The 24,080-nt window shown below is 38.0% G+C and overlaps 1 protein-coding gene across 17 annotated transcripts in view; it reads right to left on the reverse strand.

Annotated features, from left to right (window-relative positions):
• The window catches only part of ANK2 (ankyrin 2), a 253,472-nt gene that overhangs the window by 71,085 nt on the left and 158,307 nt on the right, over positions 1-24,080 (reverse strand). For 16 of the 17 annotated variants that reach the window (XM_074905236.1, XM_074905230.1, XM_074905229.1 and 13 more), the window contains 5 exons: positions 23,042-23,140; positions 22,836-22,934; positions 20,106-20,204; positions 17,934-18,032; positions 12,361-12,433 (listed from right to left, as the gene is read on the reverse strand). In XM_074905236.1, the coding sequence (XP_074761337.1) occupies positions 12,361-12,433; positions 17,934-18,032; positions 20,106-20,204; positions 22,836-22,934; positions 23,042-23,140 (469 nt within the window). Of the gene's footprint in view, positions 1-10,888; positions 10,970-12,360; positions 12,434-17,933; positions 18,033-20,105; positions 20,205-22,835; positions 22,935-23,041; positions 23,141-24,080 lie in introns of all 17 variants that reach the window. The other variant, XM_074905221.1, reaches the window with a different exon arrangement.

Below are 24,080 nucleotides of genomic sequence, written 5' to 3' on the forward strand. Positions count from 1 at the left end.
TGTTTCCTGTCTTCTGACAGATGATGCCTCCTGTTTCCTGGGAATGTCACATTATAAAGCACAGGGCTTAGTGAAAACTTGGAAGATATTAAGGCAGTGCTGTTAATCAAACAGTAAAAGGAATTTTGAGTTATATTTCAAATAAACTAGATACTTATAATCACGCCAGACATTCCATCTATAATAGAAACAAAGGCAAAATCTCCACCACTTTCATCACACCCACATCCTTTTAAAAAAAAATCCACTCTACTCTTATTTCAGCTTTGGCCTCTCATCTAAGAGTTGTCAATAATGGGTCTAAGTAACACTGGCTCTTTTATGTGATGTGAACATCTGCAAACAGTAATAAGACTATCCATGAATATTTCACAATGTCTTCAGAACATTTATCCGTTGGTAACACTGCTAACTTCCTAACACACTAGTCTTGAGTGAGTGAACTAGGAGTTAAAGTCACTCCACATCCAACCCCTCCTAGTATAGGAAGGGAAAAAAAATATGTATTTAAGTCTAAATGATTGTGTAGCAACATAACATTTCATACAATCGTGGTTACCCGAGTGTCTGAATTCCTGCTTTGCAGGGCAACTGCACATATGCAAAGGGAATTATTCCAAGCCTGTGTAACAAGCACTCATTCATCCTGCCAGTAATATTGTGCTGTCATTAGAAGATCTAACACGGCTATATTCCTGAGTCTCAGTCAATTCAAATGTACACAGACACATTATCTACTCAGAAGAAATTACATATTCAGCTGACCATGAGCTTCTTTACACAGCAAATCTTACCAGATGGTAGTTTTATAGCAGCACAAGAAGTTATCCTTTTTAATCATGCTAGAAACGATTCATCTGCCATCACATTCCTCATCAAATTAATGACAGTAACAGTTTTACCACTTACTAAGCAGTTTGTGACAAATACAGTCCTTGACATTGATGCTCCATGATTTGCAGTGCCCATCTATGAACTTACAGGTGGATTTCAATGAGCTATCCACTTAGTGATTTATCTTCTATTTCATTGAAAGACCACCTTCCCTTTCTTGATACCAACAGACTTTTAGAGGTTTACTTGACAGAGGAAAACACACTACAAAACACTGGGTGACCTTGCACTGTGCCTCAATTAAGGCATTCCTGTTCAGCCTTGGTCTCATCACTGCTACTGCCCATCTCTTAAAATTTTGTCCAAGCCTGCATTTCCAAGTAACACCATCTTCTGAAAGGGAAGGTTTGAAAGCAAACAAAATGCACTGGAAGGAAGTATCACGCGCCTGGAAACACTGGGGTCTTACTGATAATGACACTGGAACAAGAAGTTAAAATAAAAAACATAGTAAAATCCCCAAACCTAGGTATCTATTTATTTTTAAACAAAAAGTGGCCCATAGCTGAGTCCCTGCATTGGCTTCTGCTATTATTTTTTCTTTGCAGAGTGCAAATAATTCCCAATATGATGGGTAGCTTCTCCAGAGCACAACACACAAAGCATCATGGTCCCAATGCCCTCTGCAATGAGCTGGACAGTCCATTGATCTGTTTCCAGTGACCAAAGAAATGAAACAAGATGCAAGACCCCCCCCAAGCATATTTTTATAGAGGTTTACAACACTTGAGGATTGTTCTTTTCTCCTCAGAAGGGGGATGGGGAAAAAAAAAAAAATCAAAGGAGAGAAATCACTTGAAGCAAGAAGACAAAGGGTGGGACTGATAAGGGCCAGGTTGCAGGGAGAAGGGATGACAGAGACAGCATAAGTTTAGTAGGTTCCAGGCCTCTTACTAGGAAAAAATGAGAAGGAGATATGAACCTGCTAAACAAGATGCTAAACATTTCTATGAGACATTGGCCACCTGCAAAAACTATTAAATCAAGTGGCCTCTTCTGCAAAACTGGAGATCCAAGACTTTTCAGGACTGGATCCAAGAGAGAGAAAGAAAGGATGAAAATTGAATGGAGAGGTGAGAAAGAGAGACAGCATACCTAAGAATCAGAATAGGAAAATTAAATATTTAGGATTTAAGTACTGTGCTTAAGGCAAGGAAAGCCTGATACAGAAACTCATACTGGGCAAGTAAAAACTGCATTGATGGTTGTTAGTAACACTTTTACACAAAGTTTTAACTCTGTCACATCCAAGCCAACCAAAAACATATCTATTTTAAGCAGCAAAGAGTGGCACTGAGATTCTTGGGCTGGTAAATCCATACATACAGATTGCAGAGCTGTGCAAGCACACCGGTCCAGAAGCAGCAGAGCTACAGTGATTCAGTGCCGTACCTGAGCACACAAGCTCTCACAGCAGGGACTCTTAAGCCAGAGGCAGCGCCATGCGGCTGACCTGAGCAGGCATCCCCACACAGTTCTTCACCCTGATGTGCAACACTGGTGGCACTAGCTGGGGAACTTTTCCACCCTGCTGGTTTGTGCTGTAGAGGCACTCCGGAAAAACCAAACAGCTAGTTCTCACTGACTCAGAAGACCCCGAACCTTTATGACACTGCTGTCACAGGAACTGAATTAAAATAGCAGCACTGGCATCATTCTTCAGAGCTGCACGGGGCTCTGATGGAGCCTCACACAACCACACGGCAGGGAACACGCCGTTTAGCCTACAAGGAGCAGTCGGAGCTGCACACAGCCAGTGATGCTGCAGTTAGTTAAACAGGGGAAAAATGGACACAGCAAGAATGGGAAACCTTCCCTATCATCTTTTAAAATGCAACTGTCTGGAGTTTTTTCTGTTTGCCTAGACTGGGGAGCAGAAGTAAAACTCCATTGTCAGTCACTGTCAAAGTCACACAGAACCATTTTCGAAGTCTGCATTAAAACAGAGCCAAACTACTAATTCACAAAAATCCACAACTAATTTTTTACTCAAGTCAGCAATACTCACATGATGACCCTTACTCATCTGTTCCTCTGGGGTGTTTTTTTTCTTACATTTTATGTTGACCACATATTATTTCTGTGTATCATGAACCCATAATATTCAAATATAAGAATGGATCTCAATTGCTGATTTCTAAGATATCAGGAAGGGAAGCACCTGAGCAGATCTGACTTGCCACTCAGTAAATATTTGCCTTACTCTAACCCAGTAGTACAGAGAAGACAAAAACCTCATTTTGATGCTGATGATTTCACATGTTTAACGCAGGTTTTGAGCATTATAAATCATTGAACAGACCACTAAGAGAAACAGGCTGCATGCTGAGACCACATATCTGCTCCTTCAGTGACAGTTTGGCTGAACACAAGAGGATTTTACCAAACCATTGAAACTGGAGACCCACACTGATATTGCTGTACTTTACATCTTAGTCTTCTTAACTGCTATAAAAGGACTGGTGTGTCCTACCTATGTAACTGATTAAATCAAGTAACAATCACCAACCACTCTGAGATCAAAACAGGTTTTAAATGCAAAGTAACATTTACACAACAGTAGCTTTGAGGCACTCAGCCACATGCAATTCTCAGCTTAGCAAATCAGTACTGGCTCACAGGAAAAGTGTTTCATTAACGTTCCTAAAACAGACTAGCTTTTTTTCAGAAATTATCCTCTGCTATCAGGGAGCTATGCAAATGTTTGATCAAGTAAAGCAGTTTTAAAATTTTCACCACACCATTCTGGATATGCACCTACAGAGTCAACTTGTTTAGGGAATCCTCAACAAAGGCAGTTCCCTACCATTCCTATAATTCTCCTGCTACATAAGTGAATCGCAAAATACAATTGCTGTATGAGAATTGGCCTAAATTGTTTCTCACAAAACATAAAAAAAATATAGGCAAAAGTTTAAAAAAAAGAAGGCTGTGATAGAAACTGCTAGAAATTGCTTTTAATAGATGTTTTTAAAGCCAGATACATTTATGAGTTTGCCAAAATTATTGTTTTCTCTGCAGCATGCAGATAAGTCTACAGCTCCCCACATAAGTGCTGCTCCTTAAAAGTAACAGATGGAGACAGGACAGCTATGTCAAGCACAATTTTTTTATGGAGTATGTAAGTCCTGAAGCATCTTTAAAGGAATGTATAATGCAGAATTTCTCTGACACTTTCCTTGGACAGCTTCCTTAAAAATCAATCCTCTATTTAATGGCCCACACACACTAGAAGTTTTCCTGAATTACAGTTTGGCTAACGCTTTAAATGTCTTTATTTTTAGCCAGTCAGGAAAACAAGGTTTCACGTACGGTTTCATGCAGGATTTCATAAATTGATACATGACTTAACATGAATCATCATGTCAGCTATTGGTAGCTAAATGCAGCACTTGCAAAAAGACAGAAGGTGAAGCAAATGGAAAAAAAAAAAAACAAACCCAAACCTGTATTTCTATCCTCCAGGATCTGCAGGGAGAGGAAGATGCCTTGATTTTGTTTTCTTGCAAATTAACCTGCTGCAAAATGAATTCCAGTATTTCACAGGTGGCTACTATGGTATTTATAAAGTTGTTACATTGGATCTAGGTAACAAAGAATAAAAGCACTGCCTTTTTTAGAACTGAACCAGAACAAACTACCCCTACCTCCCCAGGCCACAGAAGCCTTGGAAGGTCATCAATACTAACCGGTACGCTGAAAAGTCTGAGGTGTTGTGGGGCTGCTATGCCATAATCAGACTGGGACTTGAATGAGCTCTCTGTGTACTTTCAAGGGGAGCAATAAAGCACATCCCACAAAGAACACTGGGCAGAAATGACATTAAAAGAACATAATGGGAAAAGTGATGGAAAACTGATTTAGCATCTGAACACTGTTTTCTTCTCATGGAAAATTCACTCTAAACCAGGTAAATACTTCCTATGAAACAGGAAATCTCCTCACAATACGAAATACACTGTGCACTAGGGAAGGAAAGCTTGGTCTAGTACAGATATCCATGACTCCCAACAAACCTGTTGACCAAGACTCTTCATGCATTAAAGTGAAAAGAAGGTGAAAAAAGTTTTTTCCTTCTTTCCAAGGATACAAAGTATTTCCTAATTTTGCCTTGTGAAATTCACATAGCAAGCACTGCTTTTATGTAGCACTTTTAAAAATATTTGTAAAATGCTATGTACCAACACACAAGTTATCTTTCACAGCCATGTTTTTCCAGGGGACAACAGCACAAGACATCTGCTGCCCATGGGTCATGCTCCTCTGGCTGGGAGAGCTCACTTTACTAAATTATCTGTAAACACTGTCACAGCAGTCATAAAATCTTTAGCTAATTAAGGTTAATGTAAATGTAAAAGCAACCAGTTTTTATCACCCATGAGTAGGAATAATATCCAGCAGCTTTAAAGATGGATTTAGATCAGATGGATAAGAATAGTCAAAAGTACATTTCCCATTTTTAACATGCTGATTACAATGAAGAAGCTATTATAGGTTGCCCTATAACTTCAATTTCTGAAGAAAATAATTCAGTGCTCAACACTGCTCATAAAATAACAATTTAAGAAATAAGGTATAAGTAAATACAGAATTGTCTCCTGGTCATGCCCATGCTTTATTCCTTCTGTGCACTAACAAATGTAAGTCTGTAGTTTGGGTCATGCCTACACGTCACTCACATTGTTTATTATTGCTAATCTGGTCAATTCTACTTTTTGTCAACAACACTGATGCAAATGAAAACCAGCAGTTTCTTTAAAACTTTTGCCAAAAATTTTTGCAACCTAACCACAATGTCCTATTTTTCATTACTAAAATGTTGACAAGTGAACAATCTTGAGCAACTCTACCCCAACAAAAACAAAATAATCTCTTTCCAATGACAATACCAGATTTTTTTTTAAAAAAGCTATATTCACTGTGAAAGATTTCAATGAAAAAATCTAAGTAAGACTTTGTTATAAATACTTCTTTTCACATTCCCAGCAACAACGTCAATAAAGTTAGAAAAGAAAAACTGAGCAGCTAACCATTATATTGAGAACCTTTCCTGTTGACAACACATGAATGGAAAAAAAAGGCAACCAATTTTCAGATTTCCTGTTGCCTTTGCACATCTGACACTTAGGAGAAAAAAAAAAATCTCATTTTGCTCAAGGGAAAAAAAAAGTAATCTAGAAAATACAATGTAAACAAAAGCAACTTTCTAGAAAAAAATCTCCCTTCACCTTAGATGACCTTGTGAAAATGTACCAGCAAGTCTTTGCATAACAAAGCTTACACGGCATCTAAAACCTACAAATTCTAGGAAATTGGAGGTAGACATTGGCATATTTTCTGTGCAGGTAAATAAAGTTTTAAGAATCAACTCTTATTTGTCAACTTTCTGAGTTTTCCGTTAAAGAAAGCTTTTGATTTACTTTGTAATTCACCAATCTTTGACTACATATTATACTACTAGTTCTAAAACGCTTAATTTGGAGTGTGAATTAATTCAGCAGTGTTATTCTGAATTTAAATGTTTTAATGCGCAGCAACAGCAACTCACTTAAGTCTAACCAAGAACAGTTACTGACAGCAACTTTAACTTCAGGTTTAATTAAGGGAAGTTATTCCTTAAGTCTTCCAACTAATTAAGCCACTACCTTCAGTGGAATTATGTGCATGTAGAACAGCGATGAATTCTGTCCAGACGTAACTGCTCATTTCTCACAGATATGCTGTAGTATTAGTGTACTCTACGTCCATGTGTGGAGGCACTCGGGAAATTCACTGCCATGTTTTAGCACTGTTTACTGCTGTTACTACTAAGGAATTCAGTATGCTTATCAAAGTGCAAACTGCAGTTACCACAAATATGAAGCGATACACTTTGACAAGAGAGTATTCTTGGCTACCAGAGCACATTATAATTTAATAATAACAACATTCATAACAATAACTAGGTGGCCAGTTAGCTGCAGGCAGGTAAGGTAAGTAGACACATACATGTGGCATTTTCTTTACAGCTCCCAACGTGTCAGGGAAAGCAGCTTATCATTATCCTGTTCTACAACTGGAAGACCGAGATAATCGGAGTGACTTCCACAGAGTCGTTTAGGAATCATCAACAGTGCCAGAAATAAATTCCTGAACCCTACTGGTGTGTCTATCTGTACAGCAGTAACCTCTCAGTCCTTTGTGAGCATATGTCTGAACCAGACTTACTAAGCAGTTTGAAACTTCTCTACACTGGGAAAAATTGACTACACTGAAAACAACTTTTTTCAGTAACAAAAAGGATTTTTTCTTCTTAATTAGAAATCTGATGTAATCAGGTATGGATTAGCTGTGAACTGCCTTGTGGAATCCAACATCACATTTCTGATGTCCTCAAGCAATGCAGCAGTTCACAGATATGCCACCCTGTTACTGACACAATTAGGGGATAGCAAACTCCACTTTTACATAGATACTATTACTATGTATATGTTTGAATGATGCAGTATCACAATTTTGAGTAAGGTTTAAAACTAAAATGAGCAACTCTGTTGCATTTTTCCTCTCACAATCTCACAGTGGGCAAGTATCTTACGTAGGCATTAATGCATATTGTATTTTATAAATTATTTAAGGACACTTGATGACGTTGTTTCCATTCTTAGAAGCACTTCAGCAAATTCAATGTCTTAATCACCTTCTTTTTAAGAAGATGTTTGTTCTGGGAGTTTGTTGATATCGGACATGCACAACTCTATGAGAGTTATATCAAGCAAAGCTGTTTATTTTTCTAATAGTACATACTTACGCTCTTGCCAAAGCTCTTGTTTCATAATTAGCAAATCAGCAATTAGACAGCTATTAGCCTTTTCTCCTGTCAGCATAAGACCACTCTAACACAAGCTGTACAGACCAATCACCTTCTTGTCCACGTGGCTGTAACTTCTCACAGTTCAGGACTTTTCCACAGTTCAGAGTTGCAGTTGTCTGCTGTTTTTCCCTGCCACCTTGGCACAACTCGACAGTTTCTTGTCTTTCTCCCAAGGCCTGTTTCTCATCAAAGCCTAGCTGCTTCTCAGAGGCTGTGCAAGGCTGACAGGCTGATGTCTCCCACAGATGTTATTATTTTCAACTTTTTTTTTAACGAAGTCCAAAGTTAAAAAAAAAAGTCAGCATCACCTTGTGTCTCAACCAGGTATAGGGTTGACTCTAGCAAGTTTTAGACAGGCATCCCTCATGAAAGAGATGCTTTTTGTTCTTTGGATATTGTGATTCAGCTGACTTTTGAGACTCCATTGACTATTTGCACACGATTGTTTGCCCAACATCTGTCTATCCCTTCTCTGCAATTGAAATGTCAGCATTAATTACTGTTTAGTGTGAACTGACCTTTATGGTAACCATCTCAGGGGTATGCTGCTTCTGACAATGGTGTCTCACCTACTTCAGCCTTTCTATTCTCTCCTGCCTGCAAAAGTAGTCTGGCTGAAAAATAACTTGTCAAAACAAATAAAGAGATTAATTTTCAGATAGATCGGTTGTCTGGGTTGGACCACCACATGGTAAAACGTTTGTGCTGGCATAATGGAGGATGTGGGAAAGTGTGGTTACAGCTATGACAACCTCTTGCAGCAGCCAGAACTTAGTCTTAAAGAGTCAGTGAAGCCAGAGCTTTTGAAAATTAACTGGACTGGGAACAGAGCAGGAGATGAGGAGGCCCATCCAGACACAAATGAGAGCTCTTCAACAACCTGTTTTACTGGTTGGTCTTGTATCCTCTATATACAGCCCTACACTCACTGTACTATCTCAGATGGGAGTCACAAAGATAAATCACTGGCAGGTTGTACAGCTCTTTCACCACAAAAATAACACATGAAATGAGTACAGAGGAGCAGCAACATGCTCCTCAATACAGTAATAACATATGGGCGAATAAAAAAAAAGTTCCTTCCTTTTCTAGATTTTTCTGTATGTCTACACTGACTCAGCCCTACCACAAACATCTGCTTGTGCTTCACTATTTCTGTAGGTGTCACTAAAATATATTTCACAAGATGCTTTGCAGTAATTGCCCCTTACTGCTGTATGGATCCCTCAGGTACAAATTGCTTCTTTTGTGGCAACAACATTAAAGCAACTAAAGTTTGTAGCAATAAAACAGCTAAGCCAGATACAATGACAAAAATACAGAGGTTTTTTAGTACAACTCTATCCACACAAAGCACTTCTGCTGGCATGGACACATGTTTCAGGAAGCACATCACTTAACAGGTGGTAGGCCTGTGGGAATCTGTAGTGTAATCCCCATCCTTAAGGAGAAGCACTTAATTTTTTTGCAAGATCAGGCCATCACCTTCTGAACAGTGACTGTACTACATCTGCACCGTGCACAGTGCTGAGCAAATAACAATGGGTGATTATCCTTAAAATAGTCTTTATGGTAGACTACAGGACAAAGAGTGAAAATAGTAAAACACATGTGGAGGTGTGTATTTCTGTGGTGCATGAATAAATTGCTTAATAAAACTGTGCTGATACATCTTTGGCCCTGATGTTCACAAAGCCGAAAAGTCTTACTGATGACATAGAATATCTGATACATGTAGGGCCAGATAACAGATTTACAGCAGATGAAGCAGGATTTTTCTACAGTCATGTTTTTGCTGACCTATGAAGTTTTCTTTTTTTTTTTAATTCTTCCTTGACCCTTGCACAAAAGCTTATGAATCCAATTTTATCTAGCCTGTTATTGGCATGGGTGTTTTTCTTTCCCTGTCAATGCAAACCTGCTTCTGTACTTAAATCTGATACTTATCATCTAAATACCAGTAATCTATTTTTTTTTTTAAATAAAAGAAATCAAATGCAATTTTAAGTAAAATATATAGTCTGTTTCTATTCAAAGCAAACTTTTTTTTTCCAGATACAGTAAAAGGTAAAGATTTCCGAATAATAATACAATTGCTAAACATAAAAATTAAAGAAGAATTAGCGGAACTCTCAGTGCATTAAAAATATTTTAAAACAGGCTACACAGAGCAGGACTTTACATAGCAAGTTGAGCTATTTGATAGATTATATGGTCCTTTATTTTATACTGCTAAGACTGAATGCTGTACTTGAATTTGTTTCAGGAATATCAATACTATATTATTAATGTAACAGCATATAATTACTCAACATAACTGCTTCCCAGGCAAAATGCAAAACACTTTACTACCAGTGACCAACAAGTTCCACAATGGGACCTGAAATACTTACTTGCTCAAGTACTCTTCTTGTTTTCAACTTTATATAATTACAGCTGGTAGGTTTACCGTGTCACATTAATTTATTTCAGAACATATTGTGTCACTTTAAAGCAGCTAAGAACACAGCATTACAGAAACCTTATTGCTAGCCTCTTACCAAGACTACACCATCGCTAAAAGGTTCACCCTCTTTATTAAAAAAATTTTGCAGTCTTCCTGCCCCCAGCTATATTAAGGACCTGTGGCAAGTACCATCCATGTTCCGAATTTTCACAACATCCTGAATGTTTTGCCTGTAGAAACAGATTTTACAAGGACAATGGCATGAAGTGCTTTAACTGTAACCAACCTGCATAGCAACCTGCAGCAGGATCACAGAGGCACTACCAGAATGGTGCTCAGCACTGAGCCTTGAGCAGTCATGTGTCAGAGCACCTACATCCTATCTGTTGGCTATTGACAGACAGTAGGTGCCAGATGGTAACAAAAAACAGGGAATGTTAATTCAAAGCACCGGAGAGCATTAGTCATGCTGGATGGCCATAGTAAATTCTGCCAACATATTCAAGATACAGGTAATAAATCCTGGATTTTTGGCTTCCCTTCTTCCCCCACCTTTCAGGAAACACACACCCAGTCACACTTCAAAAGTAATAAAAAGGACCAGTGTTAGGCACCCAGATTAAGCAAATTCACATTGCTTCAACACAATAAAACAAACAATCAGAGTTAATCAAGAAGAGAAAGCGTGTAAATCTTACTCCACGAACTTGTGCTAATAGCACCTGTGCCACTATATGCTTCACCATCACTGAAGCGTTCATCATCAGAGTGTTTAAAGGCTGTATAACATATAAATTGGTTTGAGAAAAAGAAATAGCCTGTATTAATCCTGTAGAAGCAGAAAGACATACTAGGCTTTGTAGTTTTAAAGGTGGTTGAATGGTAGCTCAAAAGTTTGGGAGAAAATTCAACAAAGTAAACATAAGGCTAAAAGCAATTTAAAGGCCATTTATCACAGTAATTACACAAGTTGTTGAGTGTTTGAAACACAGAAAATGTAGCAAAAACAGGCCTGAGAGAAATAACTGATCATGATGCAGCAGAAAATAATTTCTTCTGAATCACACTTGTTTACTTTCACTTGCAGCTTTGCAAGAATTAAAAAAAAAATTAAAAAGTGATATCTGAAGCCTAAACATTGTATTTTCTCAACAGTGTAACTCACTTATCAGCATAAATCCCATTTCAAAAAGTAATGCAAGCAGGTCAGGAACAAGAATGCCATTACCTTCCAGTATTATTCAGAACACAATTGCATTTGTGTTCCTTGTAAAAGAAAAATGCCCAACCCTGAAATCTATTTCCTAAATCCCTAGGAATTTTTGAAATTAGTCACTATATAAATTATTTCCATGAAATAATAATAACCACAAAACAGCATATGTAAGATACTGTAACATTAATTAACAGACAAGTGTAAAAAAGAATAATTCTTGCAAATGCGCCTATATTTATCAGATGCCATTCTGATTAAAATTTGTAAGAAGTCATCTGTGAACCTTTAGAATGGGATGTTTTAAAGCTATTTCCTTAATTCTCTGATGTATAAAATTACAGTACTTTATCAATCCCTCCACAAGTTCACAGAAATTTTCTTGGGACTCAGCTAAGCGGTACAACATACACCTCCTGTCTGTACATACAATAGACTCTGAAACCAAAGTGCCAAACTTATTAGCATGTTGTTACTTTATGTCACGCCGTACCTATCTATGTGCCAAAAGCTCCCTCAAGGGAACAGACTCCTCACCTTCCACCTTATGCATCTTCTTACACAAATGTTTCCAATTAGCACAGAACTCCCAGATATATGTATCTGGAATAGGTGGCACTGATCCAGAAAATCTACTACTCAAATTCCTCTTTGTGGGAGGGTCAAACCCAGCTTTGGGACAGCTCTACATTTAAATTTTAAAATCTGAAGTTAGGAAATGTTCCCATTTGTTGATTTGATTCAGATAAGCATTTTCTGAAAAGGATGCAGGGGTCCAGGATTTGGTTTGGGTCATCTGTATTCCAATGCCATAATGACTACCTCATTAAAAAAGGCCATTATACAGAACTTCAAGTATTGCAAAATGAAGATGCCAAAGTACTTAAGCAGCTATCCTGAACTTACATTGGAGGTTACATAAGTGATATGGAATAAGAACTTAGAAAAATTGCTCACCTTCTTCATCTGAAACATCCAGGACCTCAGTCATTGTCTCAGGTACATTTAGCTTGTGCTTCTCTGTTACAGTCTGCAAAGACAGAATTGTCGATCCTCAAATTAAACACCAAAAGAAGCAGCAAAGTTTACAGCAGGATATTTTCAACAGCAACAGCAGTGGGACCTGCCGAGACATTTTATAACATGTTTTCCCTTCCCCTAAATTCATTTTTCATCTTTATTCCAGAAGCTGCTATTCTCAGTACTCTATGAGGTTAACATTTATTCTGGTGGAAAAGTACAAAAAAAATAAAGATAATGAGCTGGTCAGAGGAATAAAGAAAGCTCTCAGCAAATTTATTTATAAATGGTGCATGTAGAACAATTCAGCTCAATGTTTCCAAGATGATTTTAAAATGAATTAGGTAATGTCTACAGAAGAGCTTCAGAAAGTTGTATGTGGCATATGGAAATTATTAGATCGTAAAGCATTTGGAAATGAAGTTATGAATGATTTGAAATTTTTAAACTAAAAAAAGATGTGAAGGATTTACACAGATCACTTGAAACATTTCTTCCCCTGTCCCCAAAAATGACTACACTGCATATTAATGACATCCTTTTCATAAATCATGTATATTCCCCCAAATCATGTATACATCTGGGGAAAAAAAGTTATTTGAAGATTCTGATATATTTTGTGTGCCTAAAAGCTTAGAATATTGTGATACAAGACAAGTATGGACCAAGGACTGCTGGGAAGACACTGTGTTAAGTATGAGAGTAGGAGAACACTGGAAGATTATTTTTTTTAATATGATTTTATCTTCACAAATGACTTCCAGGAGGAAACAGAAGATATTCAGGGGTGCTGAATCAAGAAGGGGGACATCCTTTTACCATCAAGATACACACTGGAGAAGGAAATTATGAACATGAGAGAAACTGTAGGAAGCACAAGGTGTGAAAAAGTTGCCTGCAGGAAACTCTCCAGTATGTTACGATACAGGAGATAAAATGCCAAGGACTTTAAAAAGAGCAGTGATCACAACAGCATTAGTCACAACAGAAAATAAATATTACCCTGACTCCACCCACAGCTGCAACCAGCCAGCTGAACTGGGGAGCTGGGGAGGGGAGTCAATGCATCTCCCTTTGAGGTATGTAGGAGCAGATGTGCCCCTTTGGCATGGAGAGGAATGTCAGGAGGCCATGTGTCTTGTGAAACTCCCATTGAGGTAGTACTGCACTCCCTATCGTTGATGGTATCTATCAAGCATAAATTAACATTACATGCAGAAGTAGTGAAAGAGCATACAATCTGAAGGATAACTGATGTCAGCCAAATCTCAAGTCCCTTATGCAATATACTTTTGGGACAATGCTCACTGATATCAAGCAGTGAAGTCAAGAGCAGTTTTGTTGCATTACTAGGTATTTCCCAATTCTGTTTTATACCTCTCCATTTTTAAAAATCCAGCGAAGATAGCATTCCTGATTATTGTAAGACACTGCACTTTCCATAAATAACAAAGTTACCAACAGTGTAATTACTTTGGAACTTTATTTTCAAGGACTGCTTTACATTTTTGAAATATATTTCACTGTAACAGCAGTTTTCAATTCACACTCCTGAGGTACAGGGAAAGAACAATGCCCTTTGCTTCAAATGGCAATCCCCATTAGGCCTCCTAAATTCATTCTTATCCATGATTCAAGACAATTCATTATTTCTGTTGTAGTGCTTTTCATAACATGTTCTGTGTTGAAAATTAGTTTATATTCATCGAATGCCTCCACCAGTATGTCTGACTTTCTTCCCCTGCATTCCCACAGCTTTTCTCAGATAGAAAGGTCAGAAAGCGGTAGGGTGACAAAACCAGCAACAGGGAGGATCCTATCATTCAGGTGATGTTGACCTCATCTCTTCAAGAATACTATGGTAAGTTAACAAATATGTGGTAAATTTAAAGAAAAAAAACACTGACACTGGGCTAAAGAAATAAACCCAGGTGAAAGGGCTGTGTATTTTTCAACTGAAGTGAAAAACACTGTGTGCAAGTGCCAATTTACTGGCATTGTAATTGTACTTGGCATTGCAATTGTATCTACAGAAAGCATACTGCAAATTCTCTATTGCCAGTTCATATGTTCCCCACATACAATAAATGAAAAGTCAGGAAAAAAATCACAAAGGCAAGAGGAGGTGACCAAATTCTGAAGAAAGGGGAAAAGTATGGGCCTGCCTAGGAGTTACAAAAGGTAGTTTTTGTATGTCCGCTGTATGGCCAAAATTTATTTCAGAAACCTTGGTTCCCAACCTTAGCTTACATCCAAAATCCATTTCCTTAGAACACATAAGTCAAAGGATGTTACAATACTCTAGTCCACAAGCTACAGGTATAGAGGCACATCGTATGCTGTTTCTCTATTAGCTTAGATCTGCAGACCCTAGTAACTAAGGTTTACTTATCATTATATCAATTTATTCGTAAATTAGGTTTTTACAGGCCTCTATATAACAGCAATCTGGTCTTTGCCTAAGGCTCTCGGATATTATTCTTTATTTACTGAGAAGTAATAAGACTTTATTTACTTCTTGATTTTCCCTTCAGTCCGAGAAAATTATTACATAATTTAAGAATTGAAACAAAGTTTGGAAAACAGAATCAAGAGAGTGTGTGTGCATATGAGCATGTGCATGTTTCAGAAGAACAAAAAAATCTGTAATGGTATTGCTGGAACACTGAATTCAGCAAGAATCATTAATTCTACACCCGTTTCCAACAGAAGTTGTGAATTAATGTTTTTAAATGAACTTTTACTATATTAGATTTTTTAATTGATATACACATTAGAAACATCAAATACTCTCAAAATTTAAAATCTATATCTAACCCCATGAATGGCCCACTTTGAAAATTGTTCAATGTATTTTTCTCAAACTCTCTACTGTTTAGTGCCACTGAGAATTTAATTATGTACTTTACTTTAGGCTTCTGTACTTAAGACTTCCATTGTAAGACCAGATTTTCATAGAATGGCATAGAATAATTCAGATATCTAATTCAGGTACATAAACCTGTACACACTTTCAGTGCTTACTTACTCAACAGCAGTATACTGTAAACAACCTCAAAGCTCCTCATATATTCATTTATCCACAGGAAGACAATGCCTGTTTGTATAAACACCCCAAAACTTAACTGCATAGCAAACCTTGGAAATTCTAGCTTATTCTGATTTATTCACTATTCATCTCTAATCTGTGAGTAAAAATATGTGCACTTTATTCTCCCTATTGCTTTATATTCATGTGGCTCCATTAATAATAAAACTAATGCAAGTAAGAGGAAAATTTGTTCAAAGTTAGACCAAAGGCTTTGGCACTGAAAATCTTTTCCTCATCTCAAACACCAGTGACTTGAATATCAATAAAGCATCAGCCTGTCTAACATCCTCCATGCATCACTCAGCTACAACCTTACAGAATGAAGTAGCTATGGTGACAGAACCTTTTTTTCACTGCTAAATGCTGTGTTCTGGTTTGGCAACACCAACCTCACCATCTGGAGAACTTTATTGCAGGGAGTGCCTGTGAGTGCCTGTTATTTATCCCTCCTTTTGAGGACTTGTTCTAAATTATGTTTAATCAACATTCCTCACCATGAACAACACCATCAGAGGTTTATATTCTATATATGTCTAAGGTACAAGACTCAGACAAATTCATAGCTGAAAGATCTGAGTTTATCGAGGGTTCCCACCTGACTTTTAAAAGCAGGTCTTTGTACACAGGCAGAGTTCAAGACTTCAGATTTCTCTTATATACAAGCATTAGAGGTCAACTATGCAAGTAAGATTCAGCATTTGATTCAGTCCTAAACCCCAAGCATCTGGTATCTGGTAGAAAAATCCATTACCTCAAAGTTTAAAGAAACATTTATCCAAAGTAAATAACTCACAGGTGTCTTTTCATAGTGTAATCCCAATCATTACAAAGCATCTAATACTTACATATGACAAGGTACAAAGCTCCACAGTCCAATGCAATGTATGACAGAAAGGAAGTTATAACTCATATCAGGGCATAAATACTCATATCAGGGAAAAAGCGTGCCAGGACACAGCACAAAGAACAGCAAAGGTGTCATTGAGGCTAAAAAAGACACTGTGAGAAAGAGCTAAAGTTTCTTGAAAAATTTTACCTAGGTTTTATTTTTCTAAATCTCTGGATACATACATTTGCGTTTATCTATGTACGTGTGAGATGTGCTACATGAGTAAACAACAACTCAAAATAAATAACAAAACCATGCGGTTTTTCTTGAGAGACTTCTGGAATTATGCTGGAATTCTCTGTCCAAATCTGACTCAGTCTGATCTTTGCAGTTCATTAATAAATTATGGCTCACTCTATTTGTAACCTTATGCCATGTTACTTTTACTCCATCTTCCTCAGTTAATATCAGTGGGACTTGCTGTCAGCACACAACAAAATCAAAACTATTTTCCCATTTCTTTACAAGATACTTTGGATATCTCCTCTTCCTCTAATCCCCTCTCTGATTGAGCAGTGGCATCTTTTAAGTAATCTGTAAATTTTTATGGCTATGAGTTCCTAAATGATATCTAGATATGATAAATTTTCTAGACTGCTAATCCTTCTTGCATTTAAAAAAGGGGGGGGGGGGGAAAGCATGACCTTACAACAGTGTTTCAAGATAAAATGCAGTAATGGGAATTAAAATTAACTTCTTAAATGATGCACTGTTTCTAATATTCTCCCTTCCTACCTGCTAAAACAATTGTAGATGGGAGGTAAACATCAAAGCAGATAAAATCTTCCCCTCCCAGAGTGTCAGAAAACATCAGTTTTTCCCAGATTAAAGCAACAGTACCACCTTGCTGATATTCAGCACATACTATTCGCAAACCCTGAAATCAAAATACAGACTACCAAGAGCGTGGAAGACTGAGAGGACTGAGCACATGAGGGAAGATTCTTTTATATTTTGGAAAACTAGGATCTATTTGAACTGAAAGTGACTTGAGTGAAAAGATGATTGATACGATTCAGAGCCATCTAGTGAGCATCATTAAGCTTGGCACCACTCCATGGCTGGTACAGTCCAAATGCTGAGAAGCTTGCTGTGGTGTGCTGCAATGGTTGAGCCTCAGTAGGTGTCAAAAGTGTGTAAATGTAAGGACAGACTGAAAAGGAGAGGTGAAAAGAGAAACAGATAAACAGGACAGGATTGAAACAACAATGCACAAACTTCTGTAAAGTTTGGGTTTGCAGCTCAGACCCATATCTAGAAAAAAGTTTCACTCTGCTTTTGAATAGTTGTTTTCCATCTGTATGCCCATAGATGTTACCCAGCTGAGTGAAGCCTGTTGTGTTGCACACACTTCCACATGCTTAAAAGATATACTGAAAGCACTGTAGCACTTTTGCAAAGCTCCAACAGAAAGGGGGGGCTAAAATCCGAAAATAAAAAAAGGAAACATAAATGGAGAGTCTGAGGGAAGAAGAGCAAGACAACATTCTGAATAAAGAAGAGAGACATTTTAATGCATCTGCAACTCACAGTTGTGGTGGTAGTAATCTCCTCCGTTACAACCTTCAGCGTATCGACCACTGAGATATATCCCAGACGCCTTGCAATAGCTAAGGCAGTGTTACCATTCTGAAGAGAAAAAAGAGAAGGAGAGAGAGAGAGCGCGCAATGAGAGGGAGGATTGTGATGTGAACCAATGAGATCACTCTCAACACTGCATGAGCCAGCATTTCCATCCAAAACAAGGCACAGCCTAGGAAAATCACTGTTTTTTTACCATTACATCTGACTCTGTCTTTGTAACTTCTTTAAGACTATAGCCCCGATTACCATGGTAACACAACACACTTACATCTGCCTGCTATTCTAAATAAAAAAGTGCTGTATGGTTTAACCCTTCAGTGCTCAGATTTCACTACACAGAATATGTCTTGTGTGTAGAAGTTCATGTTTCGTTTTGTATAAATGGCCCTGCATCAGAAATACTCTTCAAAAAAAAAAAAAAAAAGTATTTTTAAATGTTACAGTTTCATTTCCACTTGAAACAGTTAAATCTTTATCAGGTACTATTCCCTCTTTGGAGAATACAAGATTACAGCTTTATTGTTCACATACACTTTTATCCCCCCTTACAACAAAATTGTATGTCCCATAAAAGTACACAAAAGCTAATGATTTAACAAACTCAGAAAAGGCTTGGGGGTGGGGAATTAATTTCCATTTAAATACATTTATTTGCAGTTTAAATGCCCATGATATAGAGATGTGCCATTCATTAAATGGACATTAAAATGACAATTTAGTATTTAGGCCTATTTATCTCCATTTTGTCATCTGGGACATTGGCAGTCCATGGTCTCTGTCTCATTCAACTTGGGGAAGGGAGGAAGTGGCATGTGTCATGATTCTTTGTCAAGAGCTCTACACAGAATTGTTCTGTTTTGCACTGAACCAAAGGCCACATGCTGGCCTACCAGGGGAATCATGGAAAGCCAATGCTCTTTGGACTGAAATTATTTCTCTTGTGACACCACTGCACTGTGTGAAGGATATGAGCCTGAGGGCTTCTCTCTACTTCAGTATTGGCTTTGGTTATCTATAATTTAAATTCCTCTGTACTAGTCTATCTCAGCAACCCTGAAGCAACACAGTTTGTGGATTAGCAGCACAAAATTAATAGATTAGCATCTTCACAGCACAAATAATTTGACCGTTACCATCACTTGCACATTAACTGCTCATATCCCACTTCCACATTCCCCTGCCAAATGTTTCTGGTTGAAATTCTCTCTTAATCTCAACCTAGAAGTTGCTATGTGTGGACAAGAACAGATCTAGTACCTGAGAAAGCATGCAAACTGTGCAGTAAAGACACATCCTTGAAACCTGCTTGGGTCAGATTTGGGCATGACAGCCCCAACATGAGGACTGAAAGCAAATAAAGAGGCCTTCAGTTGAATATGCCCAATAGTACCTACAGCCCCAGAAGCTGACTACAATGGTCTCCTGTTTGATGATCTGGTGCATAAACTGGTATTTTGGATAACCTCCACAGAAGATTATTCAGTGTGATCATTCCAGCACCAAACAGGGTGCCAGTGCTGATTTAAGCATGAACAATGTATGTACATAGAAACCTGATCCACTCTGGGGAATGACATGAGTTTTGGACATTCTGGCTGAATTAAAGATTACCCAATTAGAGGTGACTAATAACAACATCAAAATGAAATAGGACAGTTACATTCCTGGCTGAGAAAGAGCTGTGCCAGAGGTTATTGACGGGTTTTGAGAAGGCATTAACATCAGTGAACTCAGTAAGAGAAAAAAAAAAAAAAAAAGCAGCTCATGTTCTGTGTTCCCCTTAATTATTACAGAAAAGTCCTTATCGAGATATCAATTCAGAGACAGAAGTGTTGATGCAGAGGGCAACTGAAAAACACAGCACAGCTAGCTGTGGCCAGCCTGATCCTGCAGCTCAGATAGCAGTTTCCCCAGCTCATGTTTTGATCAGTGCACAATGAGTTAGATCTGATCTGAACTACCTTAAGAGGATAAGGAAAAGAAAAGGAAGTTACACATCTGACAACCAGCTGTATTAGGAATACATTCACCAAAACAAAGGCTTGTTCTCAAGCCCTGAGAAAGAAAGAAAAGAACTGTCCAGGGAAACAAGTTCCCACTGGCACTTCCCAGACTTACAGTGGTGATGGCGTTGGGCTTGGCCCCATGCTGGAGAAGAACGTTAATGATGTGAGTGTGGCCTTGTTGAGCAGCTTGGTGAAGAGGGGTATACCCATTCTGTTGTCCACAGTGATTACAATAAAAGCAAACAAACAAAAAACAACCACCAGTAATTAGATTAGACACTTTGCTTTGCTTCCTTCTGCTCCTTTTGAGACATTTCAAAAAGAAATTACACCATTAATTGACCCAAAGATAATAAATCTTTAGTAATAATAATACTCCTTCCCCAGATTAATGAAAAGACAAAGGAAGATAATATTTTTATTCAAAGATCACCCTTCATCTCACAATATAAGCAATCTCTGGAAAGACAGATAATTCCTCATTTCCTAAACCAGAGGGAGGAATAACAAGGAACAGTAAAGTGGCATGCTAAGGACACAGAATCATAGCTGAGGCAGAGAACATTTTACTTCTTTTCACATCTTAGTTTTCTATAGAAGCCCCAAGATTTGCCTTTAAAGTATTTGAGCCAATTTAAAAAATATGTAATTTTTAACAGCAGCAATTTGAGACTATTTGCTTTTAAAAAGGCCAACAACATACACCTATTACAAATGTCAATCAATTTTATCTTTATTTTGCCTTCAAAAGGCTTGACCAAGCTCTTATTCCACTAAAAAAAACATACGCAGTGTCTGTATTAATAAACACGCTTGACTCCGTATACATATCTGCTCCAGTGATTCATTCTAATGTTACACAACACAGAAACATAATCAAAGTCTACTTCAGCTAGCTGATCTGAGATGGTATTGTGAAGGTCCAGTCAGGCAATTAATTTACAAAATTATTTGCAACGGGCTTTGAAAGCAAGCAGAGAATAAACTGGAAAAAAACCACCAAGCTGATCTCACTGTACACTTATGTAAAGCCTGGGGGCAGGCTCTGAAAGAAACACTCTGAGAGTTATCTCTTTTGCAAACGAATAGATTCAAGTAATGATTTGTACTACTAATTAAACAGTGATAGTTCAGAACTGTTACAGTTCTTATATTTACAGTATGCATGCATGGACTACTAAGAAATCGAAGGATTTTACCATAGATTGTAGTGCAAAGTAAATTCACTGTCTTTACTTAAGTATTAGTGTGGTCCTTCAAAACCAGAATTCAGCCATATTATTTTTCACAGAGATGACACAAAGCATCGTGCAGGCTTTCTCTAGTTAAAGACCCAGCTGCAACAGAGGTTACTATTCTTTAACATGCCTACCCTGAATCTAGCCAGGATGAATTTGCATTTTTAACTGAGTCCACAGTACCAGCTGACAGACTGCCAGTATTTTTATTGTTCCCTAGGTTGAGATTTTGAAGAACCACTGCCCCATACTCATACAAACTCACTGCCTTCACTGAAACTTTTCTAAGTAAGTTAAATACCTGGGGAAATGGCATTGGAATGTGACCCAATGGCCCCTTAGACTTAGAGTGAGACCTCATACTAAAGACACAAGTATGTCTGTCCTTTTAGCTCACCTCCAAATAAATGCCTCAGCTGAATGTCTTGGCAGCTATCATTTGGATCCTACTAGTGTCTGCTTTATTAATTCTTATCAGCTGTTTTGCTAGTAGTGTTGCCTGTTCTTTTGGAATCCCTGGGTTTTGCCCAATGATTTGGGGTGATCTCATGAGGGATGGGCCAGCGTCTTTTATTTATTTACTTTGCTGTTTCTTACAACATTGAGCTGTGAGCACTGTGATGAAATAGTGCTACTTTGAGAAAGGAATCCATCTCATAGGTTGCAGCTGGGGACAGAGGAGCTGGCCAGAGGGACCAGCAGACCACAAGCCCGTGATTTTGATTTAGTATTTGTAAGATACAGTATGTCACTAGAAATACCAATGGACTTCATGCTGATCCCCAAACAGGCAATGTGAAACTAGTAGCTAGCCTGAAGCTATTGCCTGAAGCCAGCTTTAACTAAGCTGAATCCCTGCAGCTCCCAAATTAGCCTTTTTCCTGATAAAGGGTGATGTAATGATATCTGGGATGCAACACATTGTTGCTGTCACCAGAACCTCTCTGTGTATACTCAGGAGATACACAATTCTTGCTACAAAATGCATCACAATCAGCTGTTGTGCCCATCAGTTTATACTAGAAGAAACTGCTGAAGTCAGTGGAATTCATTCAAAACTTTGGCTATAGGCACTCAGGTCCATTTCAGTATAACTGGTCAGTAACAGTGTACCCAGACTCCCCTCAAAAAAATCCCCGAAGCTGTCATCAGTAAACTGCATTCCACCACCACAGCTGCTTCCTCTCACAAAGTCATACCACCCACATTCTGAACAGCAATAATTCCTCCCACTCTTCCCCCAGCAGACTGGAGAGAACCTGGCATCACCCTCAAAGTGTCTGAATTGTTACTTACTAGTTTAGCAGCACACTGGTATTACACTGGTGTAAACCACGTGCAAATGAGAAAAAAAATAAGTAAAACTGATGCTCTTATCTCCTTCTTTCATACACCCAAAGAATTATCTGACTTTTCTTTTGTGAACAATACACAATGAGATGTAGCAGAGAGAAGCGATTCCACTACAGCCACGAATCACCATATGCTGACATGTACCACGCAGCAATTATAGTTTCCTAGTGAAAAGGACTCTACAGTATGTATTTGTAGTGCTTGGTTACCAAATTCATAAGAAAGAGCAAAAGCAATGAAAAGTTCTTTACCTTTGTTTTAGCATTGACATTTGCTCCCTGCTTGAGAAGAAAATTCACCATTTTGATGTTTCCATAGTGACACGCCACAATTAAAGGTGTATAACCAAGCTACAATAAGAGAACAAAGAAGTAAAACTGCAAGCTCAGTGGAACATTCCTTTTACAATGGTAGCATCCTTTAGCACACTGAAGACAGTAGCCACTCCATGATTTACCTTTGTCTGAGCATCTTGGTTTGCACCGTGTTTTGTAAGTATTTCAGCTACATTCACTTTATCCTCTTGAGCTGCAAGGTGTAAGGATGTCAGTCCAGTCTGGAGGTGGAATATACAAAATAAATAAATAAATAAAGATAAAAATAAGAACTTATTTTACATGAGGGAAGAAATCTAGACTTTTCCACTTTCTCATCCTTAAAAGATTAAGAGATCCTAACTATAGCCTTTAAGTATGGGTGGGTATTTTTTAAACAAAGCAGAGCTGATGTTTCTCCTGTTCGGGCTGACAAACAGCTCCAAAGCAATTACATCACCATAACCACAGTGTAAAACTCTCAGGCATCAATGATCACGCTTGGATTTTATACAATAATGTCACTTGGGAAGCCGAGGAGCCCATTAATAAATTAGGGAAGCACAGTAAATGTGCTTCCCACTCCTCAGACGACAGGAAAGGGAACCTTGACAACTGCAGGCACGAGTCAGAAGGAAGAAAATAACTCCAGAAATAGATCCCATTCAAAGATGCCAAGGCAATGGATGCAGCCTTTAAAAACTCCCTGTGATCACGCACACAGTGCTTCCCTGTGAACAAGGCAGGGAACAAATTTTCAAAGAGAAATGAAGAGCATCTTCTCTCTCATTGGTTAGGTAGTGTAACACGTTAATGCCAGACAGTGAGAGACTTGAGCCTTCTCTTTTGTCTTGTATGAACAAAAGCTGCAGGCTTTTAACCTGAAGTAAATAAGACTTACATATATGCCTGGATATATCTGGTGACCAATGAAGATCTACAGTAACAGGGGTTTTCTGAGGAACTTGTTTTCTATGAGAAAGCTGTCACGTAAAATAATTTAAAAAATTTAAAAAAAATTGGAAAGGTCCTCCATAGGATTTTTCTCACTTACTACTCCGCTAATGATGTTGTTTCATTATCTGCCAGGCACAGCAAATTTCTTCCACTTGGAAAGAGGGCCGAAGAGTAAATATATGAGGAAAAGCACCTTTGCTGGCAAGAGCACTGAACTGTAGCTCT

This window comes from Athene noctua, chromosome 4 (assembly GCF_965140245.1).
Source record: "Athene noctua chromosome 4, bAthNoc1.hap1.1, whole genome shotgun sequence".
Classification (NCBI taxonomy): Eukaryota; Metazoa; Chordata; class Aves; order Strigiformes; family Strigidae; genus Athene; species Athene noctua.